At 35.7% G+C, this 22,817-nt stretch overlaps 1 protein-coding gene across 2 annotated transcripts in view; it reads left to right on the forward strand.

The window, feature by feature from the left end:
- Diaph2 (diaphanous related formin 2) overlaps positions 1-22,817 on the forward strand; it is a 752,478-nt gene that overhangs the window by 343,721 nt on the left and 385,940 nt on the right. For both annotated transcript variants that reach the window (XM_059251575.1, XM_059251574.1), the window contains one exon: positions 15,216-15,317. In XM_059251575.1, coding sequence (XP_059107558.1) covers positions 15,216-15,317 — 102 coding nt within the window. The remainder of the gene's footprint in view (positions 1-15,215; positions 15,318-22,817) is intronic.

Consider the following 22,817-nt stretch of genomic DNA (forward strand, 5'->3'; position numbering starts at 1 on the left):
TGTTTCTGCACTTTACAAGAGTTGATGGCTTTAGAAGACTGCAGGTATATCAATTAAGGCTATGAAGCATTACTGTTGTAGAATTTTAGGACTTTTTTTCCCTTACTAACAACTCCAAGTTTATTTTCATAATTCTGTAGGGAAATTGAAATATTATCAATGACAAGAACAGTCTTGCCAACATATATTTCTTTTTTTGACAACATTTCTTTCTTATTTCTCATCATAGAAGAATAAGTATTTTGTGATGTTTTTGTAGTCTGCAAATATTTTTTATCCATGAGCTGCTATTGTTTTTTCATCTTTTGCTTCTAACTTTTTATCAAATGGAATTTTAAAAATGTATTCTCTTGTCTGTGTTGAAAACAGTTTTGTTTTTGAGCATTGGCTACTAATCTTAGTCTATTGTGAAATTGAATCTAATCCAAATAAATATTGTGTCTGCTCATTGTCATTTTTTTCTATGTTGATTTTTTTTAAGAATAACCAGTGTTTCATTTGTTACTATCACTGGTTGTGTTTTTATTTGCAAGGAAAGAAAAGGTAGCTATAAGTAATTAGTATTTTCTTATACCAATTAGAAAAAAAATATTTTTAAATGGGAAAAATTGAACCTACTTATTATTTGAATAAAAACAGTATTTTGTTTGCAGTTGTGCAAACTATGGCCTCATAGTTCACTGTTTCTCCTGTCTTGCACACTTCTAGCTACAGAAAATCTTCATAAATTTTTCCATTATTTCATACTGTTAGACTATGGATCCTATTGAACTGAGGGGATGAACAGACCAGACCAGAAGTTCCCTTTAAGTTGTACAGCTTTGAAAGAATCTGTCTCTTTTCACATAAACTTCCAGGATCCTACAACTAAGAAATGAAAGCAAAATTACACTATGAGCTCTACATCAACCTGAGGGTACGGAACTACTTCTAACCAAAAAATAGTAATCCGTTAACTTAAGAAATGAAGGGAGCAGATAACACAGTCAGAAACGTTCTCCATGGGAAAAATCAAAAGTGATAGAAAATAGTGCTACTTTTCCCACTAACTTCTGACTCATTTTTTAAGTATGTAAAATGGGTTGAAATATAAAGATGATTGGTTAGCCATGTATTTAATAAATCATAACTCTTTGCAACTGATTACATTTCTAATAGCACTCTTTGTTAGGTTCTAAGGATGACAGACAGAAATTTTCTAAACCTCAGGACTGTCTTCACATATCACAGGCTTTTTCTAAGTTTCTGTAATTCTCTATCATCAGTGCAAAGTAGAATTTACCTAGCCATTACATCTATTAAATATATTTATTTCTTAAATTAGACTTTATTCCAAACATATTATAAACGTATGCATCATACTTTAGCATTGTATAATATATATTTGACATAACCATATTGTAGCTGAGGTTTTCCTGTGTCCCACTTGGTGTGCAGTCATTCAAACCCTATTAAACACACAGAGGCTTATATTACTTACAAACTGTATGGTCTATGGTAGGCCTCTTGCTAGCTAGCTCTTATTTCTTAATTTATCCCATTTCTATAAATCTATACTTTGGCACATGGCTTGTGGCTTACCAATACCTTTACATCTTGCTTCTCCTGGCAGCAGCTCACAGAGTCTGTCTTGCCTGTCCTTTCTCTTCCTGTCTGTCTGTTTGGATTTCCTGCCTGCCCCTAAGCGGCCTTTCCATAGGCCAAATGGCTTAATTTATCAACCAGTCAGAGCAACACATATTCACAGCACACAGAAAGACATCCACAGCACTAGTGTTGCTCTGATTGGTTAATAAATAAAAACACTGATTGGCCAGTAGCCAGGCAGGAAATATAGTATAGTTGGGATAAGCAGAGAGGAGAATTCTGGGAACAGGAAGGCTGAGTGAGGAGTCACTGGCCAGACACAGAGGAAGCAAGTTGTGAAGGCAGGACTGAGAAAAGGTACCAAGCCACATGGCTAAAAAGAATTAAGAATTATGGGTTAATTGAAATGTAAATGCTATGCATTGGTAGGACTGAGCTAAGGGCAGAACAGTTTTAATTAAGATACGCCCCTGTGTGTTTACTTGGGTCCAAGTGGCTTCAGGACTGGCAGTTGAGAGAGATTTGTCCTGACCATGGGCCAGGTGGGACACAGGAAAACTTCAGCTACACCATATGTTAATGAATCTTCTTAAATATTATAGATGAGCAGTCAAGAAGGAAAATCCAAGAAAGAGTTAACTCTGTGGTTGACATACTGATTCTTTTTTTATAAATACAATTTTATAGCTCCATAACAAAATTAATCCATTTTAAAGTGTTTTGTTAGTGAACACACATAAGGCATATTCCTTACCTTGGACTGTGACATTTTGAAGAGTAGATTGGGGATTCTATATTCTAGATACCAGTAGCAGTACTCACTGACACTTGGGACTTTTGTTGTTGTTGTTGTTCAATGAATATAGGGGATCAAAAATTGTCCCCAGCTGCAGATCATTGTTTTAAGATTTCCTTTTGTGTTTGATAGAAAATAGTAGTAAAATTTCAGATTTTCATGTTTTCAATTATTTCCTGTTATCTTAGTTTATTGCAAAACTGATGGTTTCAGATTTGTACATTTGGTTAGTATTGATCAAAATCAAAACTGTAACTTCAAGAAATCTACTTCTGTTTCTGATAAAATAGGTTCTCACTCAGTTGCAAATAGGCCCAGTCAGGCATTGTTTAAATTAAAGAAAGCAAATATTAAATTCTGAATACATCGAATGATAGTACTATGGATTGGCTCTTTCTCCTTTATCACAGAGTAGGCCATTTGTATGCTTTATATCCAGAGCTTACTAATGTTAATATGTTCAATTTATGCTATTTGGCTTTAAAATATGGCAGGTAAATTAGATAATATCACACAATCAATCTGGAATCAGTACTTAGTTCATATGATACTTAATTGACTTTTTTTAAAACTCCATCGTTTACCTATCTTTCCCTCTACTCTGGTATGTAGGTGAGTGACTGACTTGATTTTACTGTTGGGAAGAAATAAGATGTATCTACTAAAGTCTTCCCATCTAAACACGTTGTACATTGTCTCTCATTAGAAATCACAGTACACCTTTAATTATATTTTAAAACATCTTCAACACATGATAAGTGAATTCATTGATACTTATTATTGTACTCTGTAATAAATATATAGCTAGTTAACAAGGAGTAAATGCATAGTAGTACTAAATGCTATAAAAGAAACATTGAATTCTACCACTGCATTAATAAGTATTCTTTTAGAAAATTGAAAGTATTATTCTATTAACATGACCATTATTTATTTTACCCTATATGAATGATTCATAGTGACAGATTAATCTAAGGAAATATAATCATTTTGTTTAATCAAAAAAGATAAGAGTAAATATTTTGGTCTTCATTTTATAAGTTTTCTACAATGCACATAGCTGAATAGAATTGAAAATAACTTTCTTCAAAGGAAAAACAAATAAGGTGTTCATTTTTCTTCCTTGAGTGCTGTCTTAGATTCTGTTGCTGTGATGAAATACCCTGACCAAAAGGAAGTTGAGAAGGAAAGGTTTTGTTTTGCTTAGAGTCCCATATCACTCTTCTTCACTGAAGATGGCAGAAACATGGAGTAGCTGATGCAGAGGCCATGGAGGGATACCGCTTAATGGCTTGCTCACCATGGCTTGCTCAGCCTGCTTTCTTCCAGAATCCAGGACCACCAGCCCAAGGATGGCACCATCCACAACCGGCTGGGCCATCCCATATTAATTAATTAATTAGGCTTGCCTCCTGCCTGAGTTTTTTTTAAACAATTTTTAAATGCAAATATATTTGGTAATATTCTTTCCCTCCCTCAAGTCCTTCCAGATCCTCTCCCCCCACCAAGCCAACTTTAAGTTCTTTCTCAGAAACAAACAAGACCTAATACTGTGGTGCTATTGTGTTCCCCAAAATATTGTGCGCCCTAATAAACTTATCTGGGGTCATAGAACAGAACAGCCACTAGATACAGAGGCTAGAAAATGGTGGCACTCATGCTTTTAATCCTAGCATTCCAGAGGCAGAGATCTACCTGGATCTCTGTGTGTCCAAGGATACAGCTAAGCATGGTGCCTCACACCTTTAATCCCAAGAAGTGAGCCTTTAATCCCAGGGAGTGATGGCAGAAAGCAGAAAGGTATATAAGGCATCAAAACCAGGAACTAAGCAGGTTAAGCGTTCAGGGTTTTTAGAAGCAATTCAGCTGAGATCCGTTTCGATAAGGACACAGAGGCTTCCAGTCTGAGGAAACAAAACCAGTTGACGAATCGGCAAGGTGAGGTGGCTGTGGCTTGTTCTGCTTCTCTGATCTTCCAGCATTCACCCCAATACCTGGCTCAGATTTGATCTTATTTAGAACATTTTAAGATTCATGCTACACAGTACAACAGCTAAAGCCCCCAAAACCAAGAAAACAAAAATAAAACACCACCCAAAAAGGAAAACAAACAAACAACAACAAAACCTACCAAACAATAATCAAATGAAAGCAAACAAAAACTGTGGAGTCCATTGTATGTTGGCCAACTACTGAGCATGAGATCTGCCTTCCAGTGGTTGATATATACACAGTATCACTCCATTGATTTTTCACCCTCCCAGCAGTTATAATGACAGTTCAGTTGTTTATCTTTACCTTAGTGGCTAAGGCTTTCTTACAAGTGGTGCTGTGTCAGTTGTGGTGCATAGGACAAGCTTTCATGGGAATGACAAGGAAACTACTTAACCAATATAAAACCAGTCATGAGTTAACAAACATATTTGTATACTCTTTTGTATATATAACAGTCTTTTTATGTGGAACTTGGCATTGAAATATATTTCAAGTCATCTGTACCAGCCATCTATCATTATTGTTTTGCATTTATTGGTAGAGTGTTGGAAAAGTTAGCTATATAAATATTTATAAATATGAGCACATATTGCTAGTTGAAAAGACAATCCTATTTTGAAAATTTGCAGAAAAGACTGTTATTGTTTTTCTATCTGTTAGAAAATCAGTGCTTCTAGCCAAATATACTTTTTATGCATTATTTTCATAGATAATTTGAATATTGCTTTGAGGTGGAAAAATTTCAAACAATACAGAATTGGACTTTTTTTGCAACAGTTTCTCAATTTATGTTTGACTAGCTCCCCTTTATTCATCATGTAACTAAAAAGCCAAGAATATGACCTGTTCAAGATCATGTGATTGCCTTTTATCCTTTTTAAAAGTCATTGATTTCTCCATGTGAATTTGTGTGAAATATTTTATAAGAATATACAAAAAGTTGACAGTTATTTTCTGAAACAACTGCCATGACAAAATTAAACTTGAAGTAGTTTTGTTTATACATTCATGGTTGTTGTTTAGAGGAAAAACAAACTGAAAAGTGAGTGTATCCCTTGCAAATGTGATAGGTATTATCTAAACAGTGGTGGTCAGTAGAAAAATGTTGCTAACTGGCTCATCTAAAGTAATCTATACTAAATTAGATCTTATTAATAGTTAGCTAAATCCTACCATGAATTTTTAAGGCAACAATATAAATGATGACAAAAGTGTCAGAAAAGTTTAAAGATAAATCATTTGTACTGAAATTCACAATGTGCATTACAAAGTATCATAAAGGATACTTTTTAAATGTTATAATATATGTATATGGGTCAGAGCATTACCTGTAACAATGCCCACAGTACCAGTCCTTATGAAGCACATTAATTATCTTTCCCTAGAAGAAAACATGACCCTGAAACTGATGCTCATCATCCCCATTCTATTCTTTATAATTTTGCTACACATATGGATGTGCAACTACAGAATATGATTAGGATTTTCCTTCCTTTTCAAATGTTCTGTAAAAAGTTAAGTACAACATATATATTAAAACTGTTTTTCCATTTTTGAAGATTTGTCCATTTTCCCCATGTGGTATAATTTTCTATGACATACATGTACTTGTATTTAAATAGCCATTTATTGTCTCGATGGACATTTTAATTGTTATTGCTAGTTTTATTATTATTCCTTTTATTTTTTTATTATCATAAAAACTGATAGTATGATACTGTTGCCTTAAATGTTTGTTTAAATCTTGAAAATCTTCTAAAGATCTGATGGTTTCAACATGTGTTATCTCACACATATTGGAAGTACTTAATTCCTACTCAAACTTATTGACTCAAACTTTGTGGGTAGGACCCTTTTGCCTGTTATTAAACCTTTGTATGATTTTTCACACACTACTGATTATTAGTACTGTCTCTATGTTTTCAGAGTAGATGGTTTGTGACCTATACGTATCTTCAGAATTGCTGAGTAGTGGCGGATTATTTCCTGAAATGGTGTGCCAATATATTCTATTTATATCATATGAGAATTCACATGGCTATAAACTAATAGTATCTCAATCTCTAGGCTTGTTGCTTGTTTTTGTTTGTTTACTATTTATTCAGTTCTGGGGATTGATACCAGGGCTTCAGTCATGCGAACTTCAACTGCGCTTGCAAGGATAACTGTTGTTTTGAAAACTTAGAAGCTGTGTATGTAACCAGTCTAGATGAAAAAATGACCCCATTAGGAGAAGCTTACAAAAGGGTAGCATGGTGTTCAAGTGTGTGGAATTCTGTATTAGTTAGGGTTTTCATTACTGTGAAGAGATACCATGACCAGGGCAACTCTTATAAAGAAAACATTTAATTGAGGGTGGATCACTTAGAGTTTCAGAGGTTGAGTTCATTATGATCATGATGGGAAGCATGGCAACATGCAGACAGACATGGTCTGGGAGCAATAGCCCAGTGTCCTACATCTTGCAGACAACAGGAAGTCGACTCCTGTCATACTCAGGGAAGCTTGAGAAAAAGACCTCAAAGCCCACCCCCACAGCAACATACTTCCTCCAACAAGACCACACCTACTCCAACAAGGCCACACCTCCTAATAGTGCCACTCCTTTTGGGGGCCATTTTCTTTCAAACCACCACAAGTTCTTTATATTTTTTCAATATATATTTGTTCTGTAGCCATAAAAGTTGCACAGATATTGTGTATTTCTGATCATACATGTCCCTTTGAAAGTTGTAATCCTCAAGTAGCACAGTATCTAATGGCTAATGTGGCAGTTACATAGATGGCAAGCTGTATTATGGGGCAAATACTTATATAAAACAAAAAGTAAGAACAGTACCAGGCTTTGGTACTCTTTAAAGGAAAATAATTTTGTCTTCATTTACCTCTAAGAACAAATAACAAGAACACAGAAATATGGTGTAAAAGCCTTAAATATGTTTAGTTAGGGTATCTATTGCTTTATGAAACATCATGACCAAAAAGCAAGTTGGAGAGGAAAGGATTAAATAATAGGCTTATACTTCCACATCACTGTTCATCAAAGGAAGTTTGGAAAGGAGTTTCAATAAGGGTGGTACCTGGAGTCAGGAGTTGATGCAGAGTCCATGGAGGGGTGCTGCTTACTGGCTTCATCCTCATGTCTTTCTCAGCCTGCCTTCTTATAGTAGCTAGGACCACCATCTCAGCAATGGCACTACCCACAATGGGCTGGGCTCTCCCTATCAATCACTAATTAAGAAAATAACTTACAGGCTTGCTTGCAACCTTGTCTGATGGAGGCATTTTCTTAATTGAGGCTCCTTCTTTTCAGATGAGTTTAGCTTGTATCAAGTTGACATAAAACTATTACGCACATATGCACATTTGCATACATAACTATTTAAGCTGTATGCCATAAGACAGTGCTGAAAAACATGACCTAATAACAGATAATAGTTAAGGAATTTAATTTTCTGTTCAAGCAAATGGAGAAGGTTGTGTTAAAATGACAGAAACTTAGGCAAGTGTTTCAGAAAAAACATCTTGTCTTCAGTAATACATGTGTATCATTATCAATAGAATTTAATTTAATTTATCGACCTGTAGATGGCTAGAAAATACTGCAATAATATATTTTTAAAAGAAATATTGGCCCTGGTCCATTTATGTGGTAAATGATGGACTTAATCAGAGTGAACTTAACTCAGTTCTCTACTACTAAAATGACTTAATGAGATATAAGGCAAAAAAAGAAAGGTTATGTTTTGTCAAGAAGGAAAGGGCAATATGGTTCAATACCTTTACTTAAGTAACCTTTACATGTGCAATTAACATTTAAAAGAAATAAAGTTTTGGAAGCATTATACAGTAATTGCATAAATGTAAAAAGTAGTTAGAACCCTGTGGTCTGTTAGGAGAAATTTCTTCAAGTAACACTGACAGTTATCAGAAAGTGAATTTGTGATGCATAAAAGATGAGGGGGCAAAGCTCCTCATTTGGAGGCATACTTACTCCTTTGTTGTTTTCTTAGTAAACTTCAACTCACTGACATTTTCTAGAATGAAATTTTCATACTCACTCAGAATTGATCTTTTAAACAAAAAATTTGAAATTGTTGAGGGAGAAAAAGCATGCTATTAAGCAGCAGCAGGGGAGAGATATATAGAATAGATCATATCTTAAAACTTGCAGGCCATTTGCCTATCACCTAGTAATTTGTCAGAATATATGGCATTTAAAGGGTTTTTGCTATTTGTTTCCAGTTTCTACAACTATGACTGGCTTTCTCTCATGCAGCACATGCAGTTGTTATGTGAACCTACCTTTGCCATTTATTTACAAACCAGAAGTAGATGTAATGTAAATGAAACACTAAATTCAAGAGCTATTTTATTTTAATCAAATGAAGAGTCCTTAGATAATATTAATTTTTACAATAACTGTCTGATCTATCTGAGAATACCTCTATTTAATAGATTACTGCTTTGGCCACTATCATAGAACTTCTTTGCAGAAGCCTCTTCTATATTGAGCATTTCTAGGCACCTCCTCAAACAACTTGCACATTCTCCAAATGAATTTTGTCATTTCCATGTAGCAGCTGAGAGTGATTTTCCCCATTTCCTGTGTAAAACTACTCTAGGAGTAACTGAGTAGAGAAAAGAGTTCACTCGGTGTACAGAAGCTTTCTAAGAGCCAAGAATAGATGTTTTATGGAAAATCATGTATGCATGGCTTTTCCTTTCCTCCTTTTCTTGGGGATGTGACACATAAGTAAAGGTTAGAATAAAGCCCAGGAACATACTAACACAGACTCTACCACTGAGATTCTACCCAGCACTGTTTGTTTTATATGCACTTCATTAAATATATACCAAAGTCATGCTCTTCACATATCTCTCCTTTCTACCCATCTCATAGATATGAGCATGTTGGGAATAAATAGACTCAGCCTGGGGATACATTCAGGAGACTAATGTGCTGCACTCTGGATCTTTTTAATTTTTTCCTTGTGAGATGTTTTTTTTGGGCTCAGTCTGCTTGTTACTTCCTTTGGGAGACTTTGGTCTCAGGAGCATCTCTAGTCCTGCATACAAATAGATGTCAGACTGATTCTTAGGACCAGCACATACTGGCTCTGCTGACCCTTCTTCCTCTTCTGGTTAGCATTTGATGAACATAAAAACTGAGTCTTTGGCTACAACATCGCCTATATTTGTAAAAGCACCTTAACTTATTGCCTATGATGCTACTTGCAATGTGGATCCTCCTAGTCGTTGATTCATTGAAGTAATATGCACTGTCATAACTTAAGTCTGTGTGTGTCACCTATTCTGGTGTCTTGTTTTGATCATTAGTCACAGGTAGAACCTCCAACACAACACTAGTTATGTGAATGTTATACTTATCAAATGATACCATAAGTTAGAATATATCCTTACCCCACAGAATGCTTTAGATATTTCATATAGCTTTTCAGAGAAAGAGAAGATGTATCGTTCTGAGGAGCCTGCTTTCAGAAGACAAGTTAATATATTGTAGCTAAATGTGAAATAAAACAGTAACAGTTTTCACATTCTGAAATTCTATTTTAGGATTGATTTTGTTAATCATTATTTTCATAGTTAAAATGTGAAATCAAAATGGAGAGTTTTAAATATGTTGAATTAAATTATCTCATAATTTTCATAATGTTTTAAATCTATTTAATTTGGTTGCACTGTAGTGAAAAGTATTAATGTTACCAAAGTGGACCTTTGTTTTTCTTATCAGTGTACTTAAACATAACAAGACAAAACAAAAAATCAACAGCTTGGTGGTGATGGCACATGCCTTTAATCCCAGCACTTGGAAGCAGAGGGAGGCAGATATCTTTAAATTCAAGGCCAACCATGTCTGCAGAGTGAATTCCAGGATAGACATAGCTACATGGAGAAAGCCTGTCTGGGGGAAAAAAAACACCAATAGAAACATTTAAAAATTAGTAATTCTAATATTCATACCTTCAAGATATTCTAGTAAGAGCCTACATATGGGGCTGGAGAGATGTCTCATCAGCATGTTTAAGACTGTGTACTGCTCTTGTACCACACAAGAGTTCATTTCCTAGAATCTACACCATGCAGGTCATGTTTGACTATAACTCCAGGTCATTGGAATTTGGCTTCTGGCCTCCTTGTATACTGTACTCATGTGTGCAAACCCACATATAGACACACACACACACACACACACACACACACACCATATATATAATTAAAAATTAAATTTAAAACATTTTCAAATTTTGAAATGCTCTGTGTGTGCGTGTGTGTGTGTGTGTGTGTGTGTGTGTGTGTGTATTTGTAGTGGTTGAGGTCTCCTCTGACATGCACAAGCCCTCATTTTCTTCCTTGTACTACAAAAAGATATGTTTTAATAGAAATAATACCTCAGTGATTACTTGTCTTTACTTTGTATAAGAAATGATTGATTATATTCATGAATAAAAATAGCTGTATTTTATTTAATCTCAACATATGCATATATGTCATATCCATGTTTCTTTTAAATCACAGGTCACTCTTAATTTAAAACTTGAGCCTTAAAATAATGGGTACCATCATATGCCAATATTTTACTAGAGAGCCAGAATTGAATGGGAGGAGAGACAAGATAAATGGGGAGAAATAAAATCTCACTAATTATGATATTGAATACTTGGTTTCCCTGGTTTCTTGTTGCACTGACTTAATTTTTTTTCCAGTTTTGTTTTGTTTTTCTGTACATGTGAGGTAATGTCTTGCTTTATGGCCTGGGTTACCCACAATACTCTTCTACTCTTACCTCAGCCTCCCTGATACTGAGATTACCAGTCTTAAAGTACCATACCACATACCACGCCTCTACATATTTTTAATTGTGAAAAAGTGAATGACATTAAAAAAAAGAAAAAATAAATAAAAAACTTATAATTTTGCTCATTGATAGTATAAAATCATCTAAGGATAAACACATTTCCATTATTCAACGACATCATGTCTATTTTCAGAACTTTATTCATCTCAAATAGAGACATACCTACTTGAATAGAAGTTTGATTGTTATAGATGACTTCTTACCTGCATTTCCTAATTACCTTATTTCATAATAATAGCTTTCAAGAAATGGAAATTTATATTACATTGTTAAATTTGCTGCATAGGTAGAATACCTTAAACAGGAGTTGAAATATATATATATGTATGTATATATGTATATATGTATATACAGTATAACAAAAATAACCTTAAATTTTTAACAATATACAAAAATCCATACCAATGTAAAATAATTAAGATTAATAGTTGCTTTTTTAGTTTAAAAGTTGATTTAATAATCTATCCTTTTAACCTATCATTTCAGTATCCCCCTCCTTTTCAGAACAAGATCCTTGAATCTAATCTCCTTTGCTTAGCCATCTCCCTGACCATGACCAACAACAACTTGTAACTACTCTCTTAAAGGATGATACACATCTATAATTCATTGAAGGACCAAAACCATCTACCCTACCTCTTAGGAATGTTAGTATTGTGTTCTCTATACTGCTTCCTGTTGTCTGGGTGCTGACAGCATCTCTAGGAGATTCTGAGAAAATTGGGATAATGGTCAAGTCTTGCAAGAGCTAGCTGTATTATTATTTTTAAGTCTGTGTGTGATGAGAAAGTATAGAGCTTATCTGAAGTCCTGACTGAAGTATTCTGTGTGACTGGAGCATCTTAGCTAACAGCTTTGAAGTTGTTCTGGAGGCAACTGCAACAGAGGCATTCTGAGAGTGTGGATCACCTGGGTTATTATTATTATTATTTTTTTTTGAATTGCTATCTGCTCTTTTTTTCTGAAAACACACAAAACTTTTAAAGGTAACATATATATCTGCATTATCACAAGTATAGAATGTATGGTGTGTACAAGTCAGCTAAAGATGATTTTTTTGAACTATGTTTGAGTAGGTAAAAGGCATCTGTTAACTTTATAAGGTTTTTTTTTGCCGGGGACCAGCCTCAGGATGGGATACCTGGAAGGCGCACGCAGTAACAACTCAGAGACAGTTCTCATGCAATCTGACAGGTCACTTCGGGCTTCTGCAGTTGCTAAGTAGCTTCTTTGCTACAGCTTCTTTAGCTACCATAGCTTCTCTAGCTTCTGTTTTTGCCCTGGTAACCTCAGTCTTTTATTATCATAAGCAATGGGGAACGGAAAGAAAAGAGGAAATCACCCAATACAAAATGTTCTCATGAATCCAAAGGTTATTCTTAGAAAATCACCAATATAATCTTCATCATCTTTTACTAGACACAGGAACTATCCCAGACTTAACACCAAAGCAACTATAATCTATTTTTATTATTAATGATTATACAATCTTCTGAGCACTCGACCCAGAGGCTATCAACATGCAATTTCTCAAAAAAAGGTAAAAATAAGAGCAGTGGTCAATGTACTAGACAGTCATTTCCTTCTTAGACAGCCTGCTCAGACCTCAAGACCCCTGCAGTCATCTAAGTTCCTCCTCAGCCTCTGCAAACACCAAGCCCAATGACTGGTGGGCCACAATGACTCAGACAAGAAATTTACCCCTGCAAGTCAGCAACTTTTGCCTTCTATATCCCAACAATTCCAAGGAAGACCTGATCCAATTTTCAGAGCTTCTATGAAAGGAAGCTGACCTTTCCTGGCAGCTCTTTTCAGTCTAGGAACCCAATAAAACTTGAAGCAATCACTCCAACCATTGCCACATTGTCTCCACACTCCTCCAGGAGGAATCAAAATATCTGGATTAAAGTTGCCATCTCCCTTTCTTGGTGGAGGCCACCATTTTCCTCCTATTCTAGATTCCCACACTTTTAGTTTGTCATCCCATCTATATGTTACTCCATCCAGTCTTCAGCCAACAGCCCTTAGGGTTTCAAGTTTTACACAATGCAGTTGGAATATCCTCAGAAACTGAATTATTCATCATGGCCAATTTGAATCCAGTGTGTTGATATACGTCATAGCAAGTGCTATAGTTGACGACACATTCGGTACAGTTTATCCAAGCCTGAAAAGCTTCCCCAGGCTGCAGGTTCTTTCCCATGACCTGAATAACTGCCTTAACTCCAGCCTGGGTGATCATCTCTGTATAATTTCCTGTATCACAGAAGTTACCGTTGATCTAGGAACACAGAACATGAAGATCAGATAGGAGAAAAAGACTAGTATTACAAGAAGTATTTATATGGAGGAAGACATGACGTGCACACCATAAAGCATGACCTTGGGACACGTAGGCCTTTCTGCTTTGGCCCTCTAGAGGCATGATAAGCAGAAGATCCGGAGTGGAATGCACAGAGGGTTGATAATCCACAATCTCGGGTCCTCTTTTCTCAAATCTCTGCTGGCAGCACGTCAGGCATCTTATATGCTGTCCCTGGCAATAATCAAATCTCTGTCCATGGCATACAAAAGAATGGCATGTAATGATATGACTTATCATAAGGAATCTATAGCCAACAAGATTTATCATGTCTCATCCAGTCTCAAAACTGTTCCCATATTAAGGGATCAGCATATATGTCACCTGTCTTGTAGTTTTCCTTTTGTTTCTTTCTTTATGTCTGTAGCCAAGATTTTCAGGTCTCCCCCAGTCAAATCTGGTCTTTATTAATTTTGAAGAAAGCCATAGCTTTTGGGTTCCTGTGGAAACAAAATCAAAACCTCTCCCCCAATGAAATGTATTTTCTGACTTCCATTCTGAAGATAAGACATTCTTAAAATATATAGATTGGTTTAATTTAGCAGTTTCCATATTCCAATGTCTCTCAGCAGCTATTGTTTTCTGTACATTAGCATTTAAAAAATCAAAGTCAACAAAACACCATACAGGATCCAGACACATTGAGTATTTTCTATCTTCAAATAGCTTGTTCTTTTTATATTACCTTATTCTTTCTTTAAAGACTTTATTATTTTTAAACTATTTTTTCTGTGTATATCCATTTTCTTTTTTTTTTTTTTTTTGTTAATTTAGCATGTAAGTCACATGGAAAATAAGTAACTGAGTTTTAGCTACAAAACTGGTGAAACTAACAGGATGAACGGATTAAACTCTCTAATAAAAGGAAGAGTTTGACAGATAAGACTTGAAAATGTGCCATTTATGAGTAATCTGAAGTAAATTCACATTAGATTACAATGCCAAAGAATTTGGAAAGCCATTATTAAAATTAAGAAAATCATGGATACTTTCAGCATTCCCATACACCATAGTGTTGGTCATTCTCGTCAGAGTGATTAGGTAAGTAAACCAAAAGTACTTTGTAAATAGGTGTTTATTATCAATATTTAGTGTTATTGGCAGGTTTACTTTCTTCTGCTATTTTTTTATTAGTATCAATAGGGCTGGTTTCACAGACTAAGTAAATACTCTATCCTCTTCATTATTTTAAAACATTTTGAGAAAAAATGGTAATACTTGTAATTTAATTGTTTTATACAATTCATTGTTTTTATTTGAAGCCAGAAGGTCCTGGCCTTTTCTTTATTTGGAAGTTTTTGATTTCTGATTTAATGTCTTTTATTGATCAGAATATATATTTTCCATTTATTTTTAAGTATATTCTTTTTCTATGTGTAGATTAATTTTTTTTTATTCTAGATTATCTGATTTGGTGATAAATAGCTATAACAGAAGGTATGAGTCTTTAATATAATGACACAACTTCCCTTTGAACCTAGATTATACAGTTTTTTCTTCATTAAAAAGGTTGGGTTTTTTTATAAGTTTAGTTGAATTATTAAAAATCTTACTGATCACTTACAAACCACTAACTTTTTTGCTTTTCTTTTTAGAATCTTGTTAAACATCTTCCTGAGCAGAATGTACTCCGAGAACTAGCACAGCTTAAGAATGAATATGATGATCTCTGTGAGCCTGAACAGTTTGGTGTTGTGGTATGTATTGATCTCAAAAGCCTAAGAATACACTTCTCATGAACAGAAGAAATATATTAATTGATTTCCTTTATTTTATAACTATATAATTAAATGTGATATTGACTTAGAAAGAATCTGCACCTGCGTTACTTTTTAAATTCACAGAATCATCAAAGCATTATGGGATATTCTCTTTAACAGTGCTGATATTTAATGATATTAATGCATGAAAAATAGTATGCTGTATTACATTGACTAATTTCCTTCCCTTCAGATCTGAATGTTAGAATTTAGCCACCTGAAAACTTAGGCTGAAATAAAAAAATAATATCTAGGGAAATTAAAAAAAAACCTAGCAACTATTTTTACTATATGCATTATACCAGAAAAATCATAAGTATTTTCAAATTTTCTAGAATGTCAATAATTGATTGAGAGATTGCAATATATCATTTCCATCAGGACAAATAACTTAAAAGGTACCTCATGTAGTTTAATCATTTTTCCTTATCCTTATCATTTGAAATGACACTAAATGACTAAGTATAAAGAATATCATCATATATCTTAAAATACTACAAACCTGCTATTCAGATACCTGGACACTGAAATTAGTTTCTGTGAATAAAACCTATCGTTTTCCAGAGCTGGGAACTGAACCCAAAACCTTGTGCTTGCTTGGCAAGCACTCTACAACTCAGCTAAATCCCCAACCCCTAAAAGCTATCTTTTTTTTTTTTAACTCAGGTATTCAGGACAGATTTATTTGCTATATAAATTTCTGGTTTACTCTGGTTTTCTGATTGTTTTCTATTTGTAAACAAAGGATTTTTAGATTATCAATCTAACTGTTTTTCAAATAGCATCTGCTTCATTCAAAATATTCCATAATGTTTCTAAATAGTTACATGTTAGAATTGATCTGATTTCCTACCAGTTTTAAAATCTTGTTCATATGAAACTCTGTTAGATGGGAGTGAGTATGTTCTTCTTAGCATATACAGTAAACACTTGTCCATATTTAAAATTCTTTATTTTAGGGCATGCTGTTGCCTACATTGAGGTAGAAAGATTTGTCAAATCCTTGAAATGAAACTAGACGAGCAAATTTGGGACCAAATAGAACCTATAATGGACCTGGGTAACATATTTCTCTTATTTTAAATCAGATCTATTAGTCAACTGAATTGCCTCTGTATTATTTATTAACTAGTGTCATTTTAGAAGAGTGCTAAATAATAAAATTTGTAGCCCCAAGTTCGTACTTGAAATCTAAGCAGCTCAAATCCATCTTATAATTGAAGCAGGGCTTTACACCATCTGAGATTTCAGCTGCATCATGATGGTTATGAGTTTTACAGTAGGTACACTACACAATTTCTCACAAACCATTTTTTTTTTCTCCTTAGTGCAGTTTATCTAGGAAGATGTATTAGTTTGCCAAGGAAGTCCTTCAAGAGGAATATCCTTGGTACCTCACTGAGAAAATGAAATTGGGGAGCATAAAAAGTAATATACCTCCTGAACTAAAGGCAAAAATAGAAAATGGAAGAGATTTCTTGTTTATGCACATTACCATAAATATTTAAGGCTGTATGTACATGAATTCTCGTAGTCACCATGTTTACTCTCACTGTATTTTGCTCTGTCTCTACTGAGGTGGGGTCAGAGAGAATCTATAACATTACTAAGCAGTTTATACTATGTAAATTGTCTAAGAGTATCAATTGGGATTTACTAAATAAAGCTTAGGCACATGTAGCTAGAGTTTTCCTGCCTGGCCCATGGTCAGGGCAAATCTCTCTCACCCACCAGTCCCACAGCCATTCAGACCCAAGCAAGTAAACACAGAGACTTATATTAGTTACAAACTGTATGGCCGTGGCAGGCTTCTTGCTAACTGTTCTTATATCTTAAATTAATCCATTTCCATTAATCTATACCTTGCCACATGGCTCGTGGCTTACCGGGATCTTCCCATGCGGCTTGTCATGGTGGCAGCTGGCAATGTCTCTCTCTCAGCCTTCCACTTCCCAGAATTCTTTTCCTTGTCCCGCCTATACTTCCTGCCTAGCCAATGGCCAATCAGTGATTTATTTACTGACCAATCAGCAACACACTTGACATACAGACCATCCCACAGCACTTCCCCTTTTCTTTTCTTAAAAAGGAAGGTTTTAACCTTTACATATCTCCAAAGTCAGCTTGGTATATTTGGGAATTTGGGCGTAGTTTTTCTTACTACTTCCTGCTGGAGGGGGGCGCTGTATCTTATGGGGATACAAAGAAAATTTTAGAATTATGGAATAGTCCATGAGGGTATGTCATCTGAGCCAGTTGCCTTGAAACCATTCTGGATGTTGGATCATCAGGGCCATGGTGTCATCGGAGACCTTTCAGGGGGTCTTGGCTGGTCAAACCTGATGTATCTTAATCTTGAACAAATCCATAGCCTCTGGCTTTCTGTGGAAACAAAATCAGAGCCTCCTTTCCAAAGCAACATATCCTTACATCCAAATTTTGAAGTCAAGGTACCTTTAAAATATACATTTTGGCATAACTCAACAGCTTTTGTAATCAAATGTTTTTCTTTAGTTACAAATATCAAAGAGAACATAATCCAGATTCTCTGTGTGGTAGCCATCTTTACGTGGCTTATTTTTTTATATTAGCTTGAGCCTATTGCTTTAAATTGCAGCCTTCTAAGCCTGAAATGGCGCTGGCGCTATGGCTGCTGGCTCCGCCCACTTCAGCTTCCCAACATGGCGGTAGTACGTTTTCCGCCAGCTCTGGGAGCCATCAACTCTCAGAAATAGTGGGTCTATGCTTCTATCAAAGTAGCGTGTAGCCCAGAAACCTCTTTTTTTTTTTTTTTTTACCAGCAAAGGCTAAATCCATCACACAGCTTAATGTGCCACTTGCTGAGGCCTAATTCCCGCCATACTGCAGGTCAAGCATGCACGCCAGGAACCCGCCATAGTAGCTCAAACATGCAGGCTGCTGCTAGCTTGAAAGAGACAACTAGGAGCTGTTTTTAGCTCCATTTTAGAATCTTTTTATTCAGGTTTTAGGTGGAAACTCTTGCCCCACGTTGGGCGCCATTTGTAGCTAGAGTTTTCCTGCCTGGCCCATGGTCAGGGCAAATCTCTCTCACCCGCCAGTCCCACAGCCATTCAGACCCGATCAAGTAAACACAGAGACTTATATTAGTTACAAACTGTATGGCCGTGGCAGGCTTCTTGCTAACTGTTCTTATATCTTAAATTAATCCATTTCCATTAATCTATACCTTGCCACATGGCTCGTGGCTTACCGGGATCTTCCCATGCGGCTTGTCATGGTGGCAGCTGGCAATGTCTCTCTCAGCCTTCCACTTCCCAGAATTCTTTTCCTTGTCCCACCTATACTTCCTGCCTAGCCAATGGCCAATCAATGATTTATTTACTGACCAATCAGCAACACACTTGACATACAGACCATCCCACAGCAGGCACACTCTTCTTAAAGAATATATTATTCATTATATAATGATAGCCTTAATAATTAATAATAACAATAGCCTTAGTCTTTTAAAGTTATGTACAATCTTTTATTTAAAATAGGCAATGAATGTTGAATTACAAGCACTTTTTTAGACAAAAGTGTGAGTCAGATATTTTAAAAGGACAGAAAAGTAAAATTTCTACTAAAATATTATCAAATTAAATTATTTCTCTGAGAATGTACTATCATTCTATTTAACCCTTAAACTTATATCAGCTGCCTAATGGTACTTTGGAAAGTACTATCATTCTCCCTAATGAAAGAATCCCCGACTTGGGAAAGTCCTTTTCCTTAACCTTCTTCACCCATTGCCAATGGTATTTAGTATACTCATATTAAAAATTTGTTTTTATGATTTCAGTTTCAAAACACTTCAGTGTTTCCCTGACTTCAGAAAATAGGATTCAAGCTCCCTTTTCTAATTCTATTTTTCATTTCCTACCCTTTCTTCTTCTGTCTGTATATCTGTGCTTTTCATCTACCACAAACTCTTTCCTGCCAGTGGCATAACAAAAGCACTTCAGGACCTCCAGTGGCTCTTCTATCTCCAAAGTTGCTTTGTTGTTACATCACCCCGGCTGGTTTCTAACTTAAGGTTTCAAGCTATTCTCTTGTCTCAGTCTCTTAAGTAACTGAGACTGTAGTTACTCAACATTGTTCTTTGATTAATGCTATTTGTTGTTGTTGTTGCTCTGGGGACTAAGCCTGGAATTTCCCACATTCTAGGCAAGTACTGCAGAATAGAGCTCTGTTCTCAACCCCTCCCCCACTTTTTTATTTATTCATTCTTCGTGAAACATCAGAAAAGAAAATGGCTAATTTTTATTACTAATAGTACCATCACAGTGTTACTGATTGCAAAAGCTTACTAAATTGTATTTTATGCTAACCTTTTTACATGGAACATATTTTAAATAATTTTAATGTATTGCTTGGAAAATTCATACATTTATACAACGTATTTTAAACATTCTGTCCACTATTACTTCTGTCATATCCCATCTAGTGATAACCCTCACCTCCTTCCCAACTTTATGTCCTCCTTTTTGTTATCAATAACCACTGAGTCCAATTAATGCTATCTATATGCACATGGCTTTGTGGTTACCCTGAGAGTTGTGGGCAACTTACCAGTGCCAGTATCAACTCACAGCACCTGTGTAATGCCTGCACAAGTTCAAGCAAGTCAAAATATTTGTGTTCTCTTAAGATTTGTAAGGTAAAGTTTGACACTATTATTATCTCTGTACTACTGGTGAGGAACTGAGGCCAACTAAACCCAGGTAACTGTTCCAAGGTTGTATAGTAAATATTAGATACTGAATTCACTTGGAATTCACAGTCAGTGCTTTATGGTACTGTGATTTACTAAAGGAAGGGAGAGGGAAGAGCACGATGAGATAGATGCTCTAGTACATGTACATTTTCCCTATCTCTGCTGTGGGCATTACTATCCCATCTAATTCTGACAGCATTATTTCTTGCTTACTATACTTGTGTTTTTCTCTTGCGTCTTCAATTTGTCAGTCTACCATGACCTTCACTTCAAGAAAATAAATCTTGTCACTTGCTGCCTAAAATGGGTGGATAGATGGTTGAATTAAAATTTACCACTGACCCAAGGATCTTGCTAGTTACTGCCCTCTTCCTGTTACCTATCATCAGCTTCTTCAGAGGTCTCCACTTGTTCTCTACTGCCTTCCTTCTCATTCACTGTTCTGCCTTAAAGTATGCATTGAAATTGATCAAGAAAAGGTCATGAACTGCTTCCTAGTCACAACTGAAATATACTTCAGATCTGCACTTCATCTCTACTGCCACTGCCATAATCTGAGGCAGCATGATTATTCCCAGTAATTGTTACCATGTACTTTTAGCTGTGTCTCCTACTTTAAACTTGAGCCCTTCTCATAATCAGTCTCGTCCTAGTGCCTCTATCTAGAATGTATTTGTATTGCATCTTATTAGTTACTTCCTAAAATACTAATCACACAGTGTTTTTACTCCTTTCATCCTTTTTCCCTACCTCCCTTCATCGTGTATATACAGTATATACACATGTATGGCCCTGTGTGAGTGGGTGTTCTTGTTAAAGTCTGCATGTGTGGAAGCCGGATTCAACATTAGGTTATCTTTTTCCTGTCATTTTGTGCCTTTGTTTTTGGGACAGGGTCTCTCGGAACTTGGAGCTCACTGTTTCAGCTTGACTGGCTGGCCAGTTTGACAACAGGATTTGCCATTTTTTGCTCTCCTCAGTGATGCCTTTACAGTTATGTGCCTCTGTGCCTCTTTCCATGGGTGTTGGGAACTCAACTTAGGTCCTTGTGTTTGTACAGCAAGCACTTTGCCCACTGAGGCATATTCCTTGCCACCACCACAGTGTTAACTGATCTTAACCTATCAGTTACATTTTGGCCTGACATTTGAAACTTTTCTTAGTTTTAGGTATTAGCCTTGTGTGTGGACTGAGCTCTTGCTCATTGTACTTCAGCCATACTGAGTTTCATTTTTTATGTGTTTGAATTCACTCTTTTCTTCTCAGAATCATTGCATGTGCTATCCGTCCTAAAACTCATTCTTTAAGTCTTCACTTAAATTTGACTTCCCCAGTAATTACGCTATTTGCCTAGCTGGCAAAAGTAGGTCTATCTGTTAAACTCTCAGAGCCTCCTTTAAAAATTCCTTTCTAGAAAGTAGTAGTTTTACTATTTATTTTTGAGATTATTTGTTGAATGTGTTCTCTTATATTGTAAATTCTATAAGTATATAAACTATATTGATGTTATTTATGATATGTATCTATCAAATTGTTGTTGAATCTGTTTGGCTAGATGTGAAGTCCAGTGGAATTCTTCCATTCTTGGATTTGTCTCAGTCCATATGCCACTTTCTTTTTTTTTTTTTTTTTTTTTTTTTTTTCGTTTTTCGAGACAGGGTTTCTCTGTGTAGCTTTGCGCCTTTCCTGGGACTCACTTGGTAGCCTAGGCTGGCCTTGAACTCACAGAGATCCGCCTGCCTCTGCCTCTCGAGTGCTGGGATTAAAGGCGTGCGCCACCACCGCCCGGCCATATGCCACTTTCTAACATTGACAGATTTAAATTCTTTGTGTTTGTGTGTTTGTGTGTGTGTGTGTGTGTGTGTGTGTGTGTGTGTGTGTGTGTGTGCATGAAATATCTTCTTGTCTTGCTCTATTAAACAGTGGAGATTTTATTGTTGCTTTTATTTCAGTATCCTTGGTCTATTACACTGTAGAATTTCCATTAATACATAACTCTCTAGACAACAATCAAGTCTTATCAGCTAGGGTGTGATGTGTACCATACATGTGATTGTTCCTTTTATATTGATTAAAGTATTACTACCAATAAGAAACAATGAAATATTTCTGCTTAGTTTTTTTTTTTTTTTTTTTTTTTTTTTTTTTTTTAAGGAGAGAGGAAAGCTTATCTGAGTCAGTCCCTGGGTTGGTTAGCTTTCTTTAACCTTTTGTTTTTTTTTAAACTGTCATAACCTTGGGTTTACTTATAATTGCTTGTAATCAACTGTGAGAAAAAAAAAACATAGGAGGGAATTAAGCAGAAACAAACCATATCAAGCCAGAGATCTTGCCTGTGTGTGGAGGCAGACCTCCCAGGAAGAAAGACATACTACTTCCTACACCTTCTATGATCAATAATCTTCTTTAAAGGGGTGGATTGGCTGCATAGCTTCCCACTGACTTGTCCTCCAACTTACCTCCTACGGAATTGAATTTGCTACATCCATTGTAATTATGTGCTGTACCTTTACTGGAAGAAAAGCACAGATCTTTGAAAGCTCTGACAGTCAGAACCCCGAGCTGGAGCTTTTAGATGCTTCTGAGTGCGTTTGCAGCTCAGCTGTTCTCAAACCTCAGAGCTATGGAAATTCCCACTTGTCTTGCACTGGGGATGGAAACCCATACTGTGTATATCTATTAAACTAGCATGTCTTCTG

Source organism: Peromyscus eremicus, chromosome X, assembly GCF_949786415.1.
Source record: "Peromyscus eremicus chromosome X, PerEre_H2_v1, whole genome shotgun sequence".
Lineage (NCBI taxonomy): Eukaryota > Metazoa > Chordata > Mammalia > Rodentia > Cricetidae > Peromyscus > Peromyscus eremicus.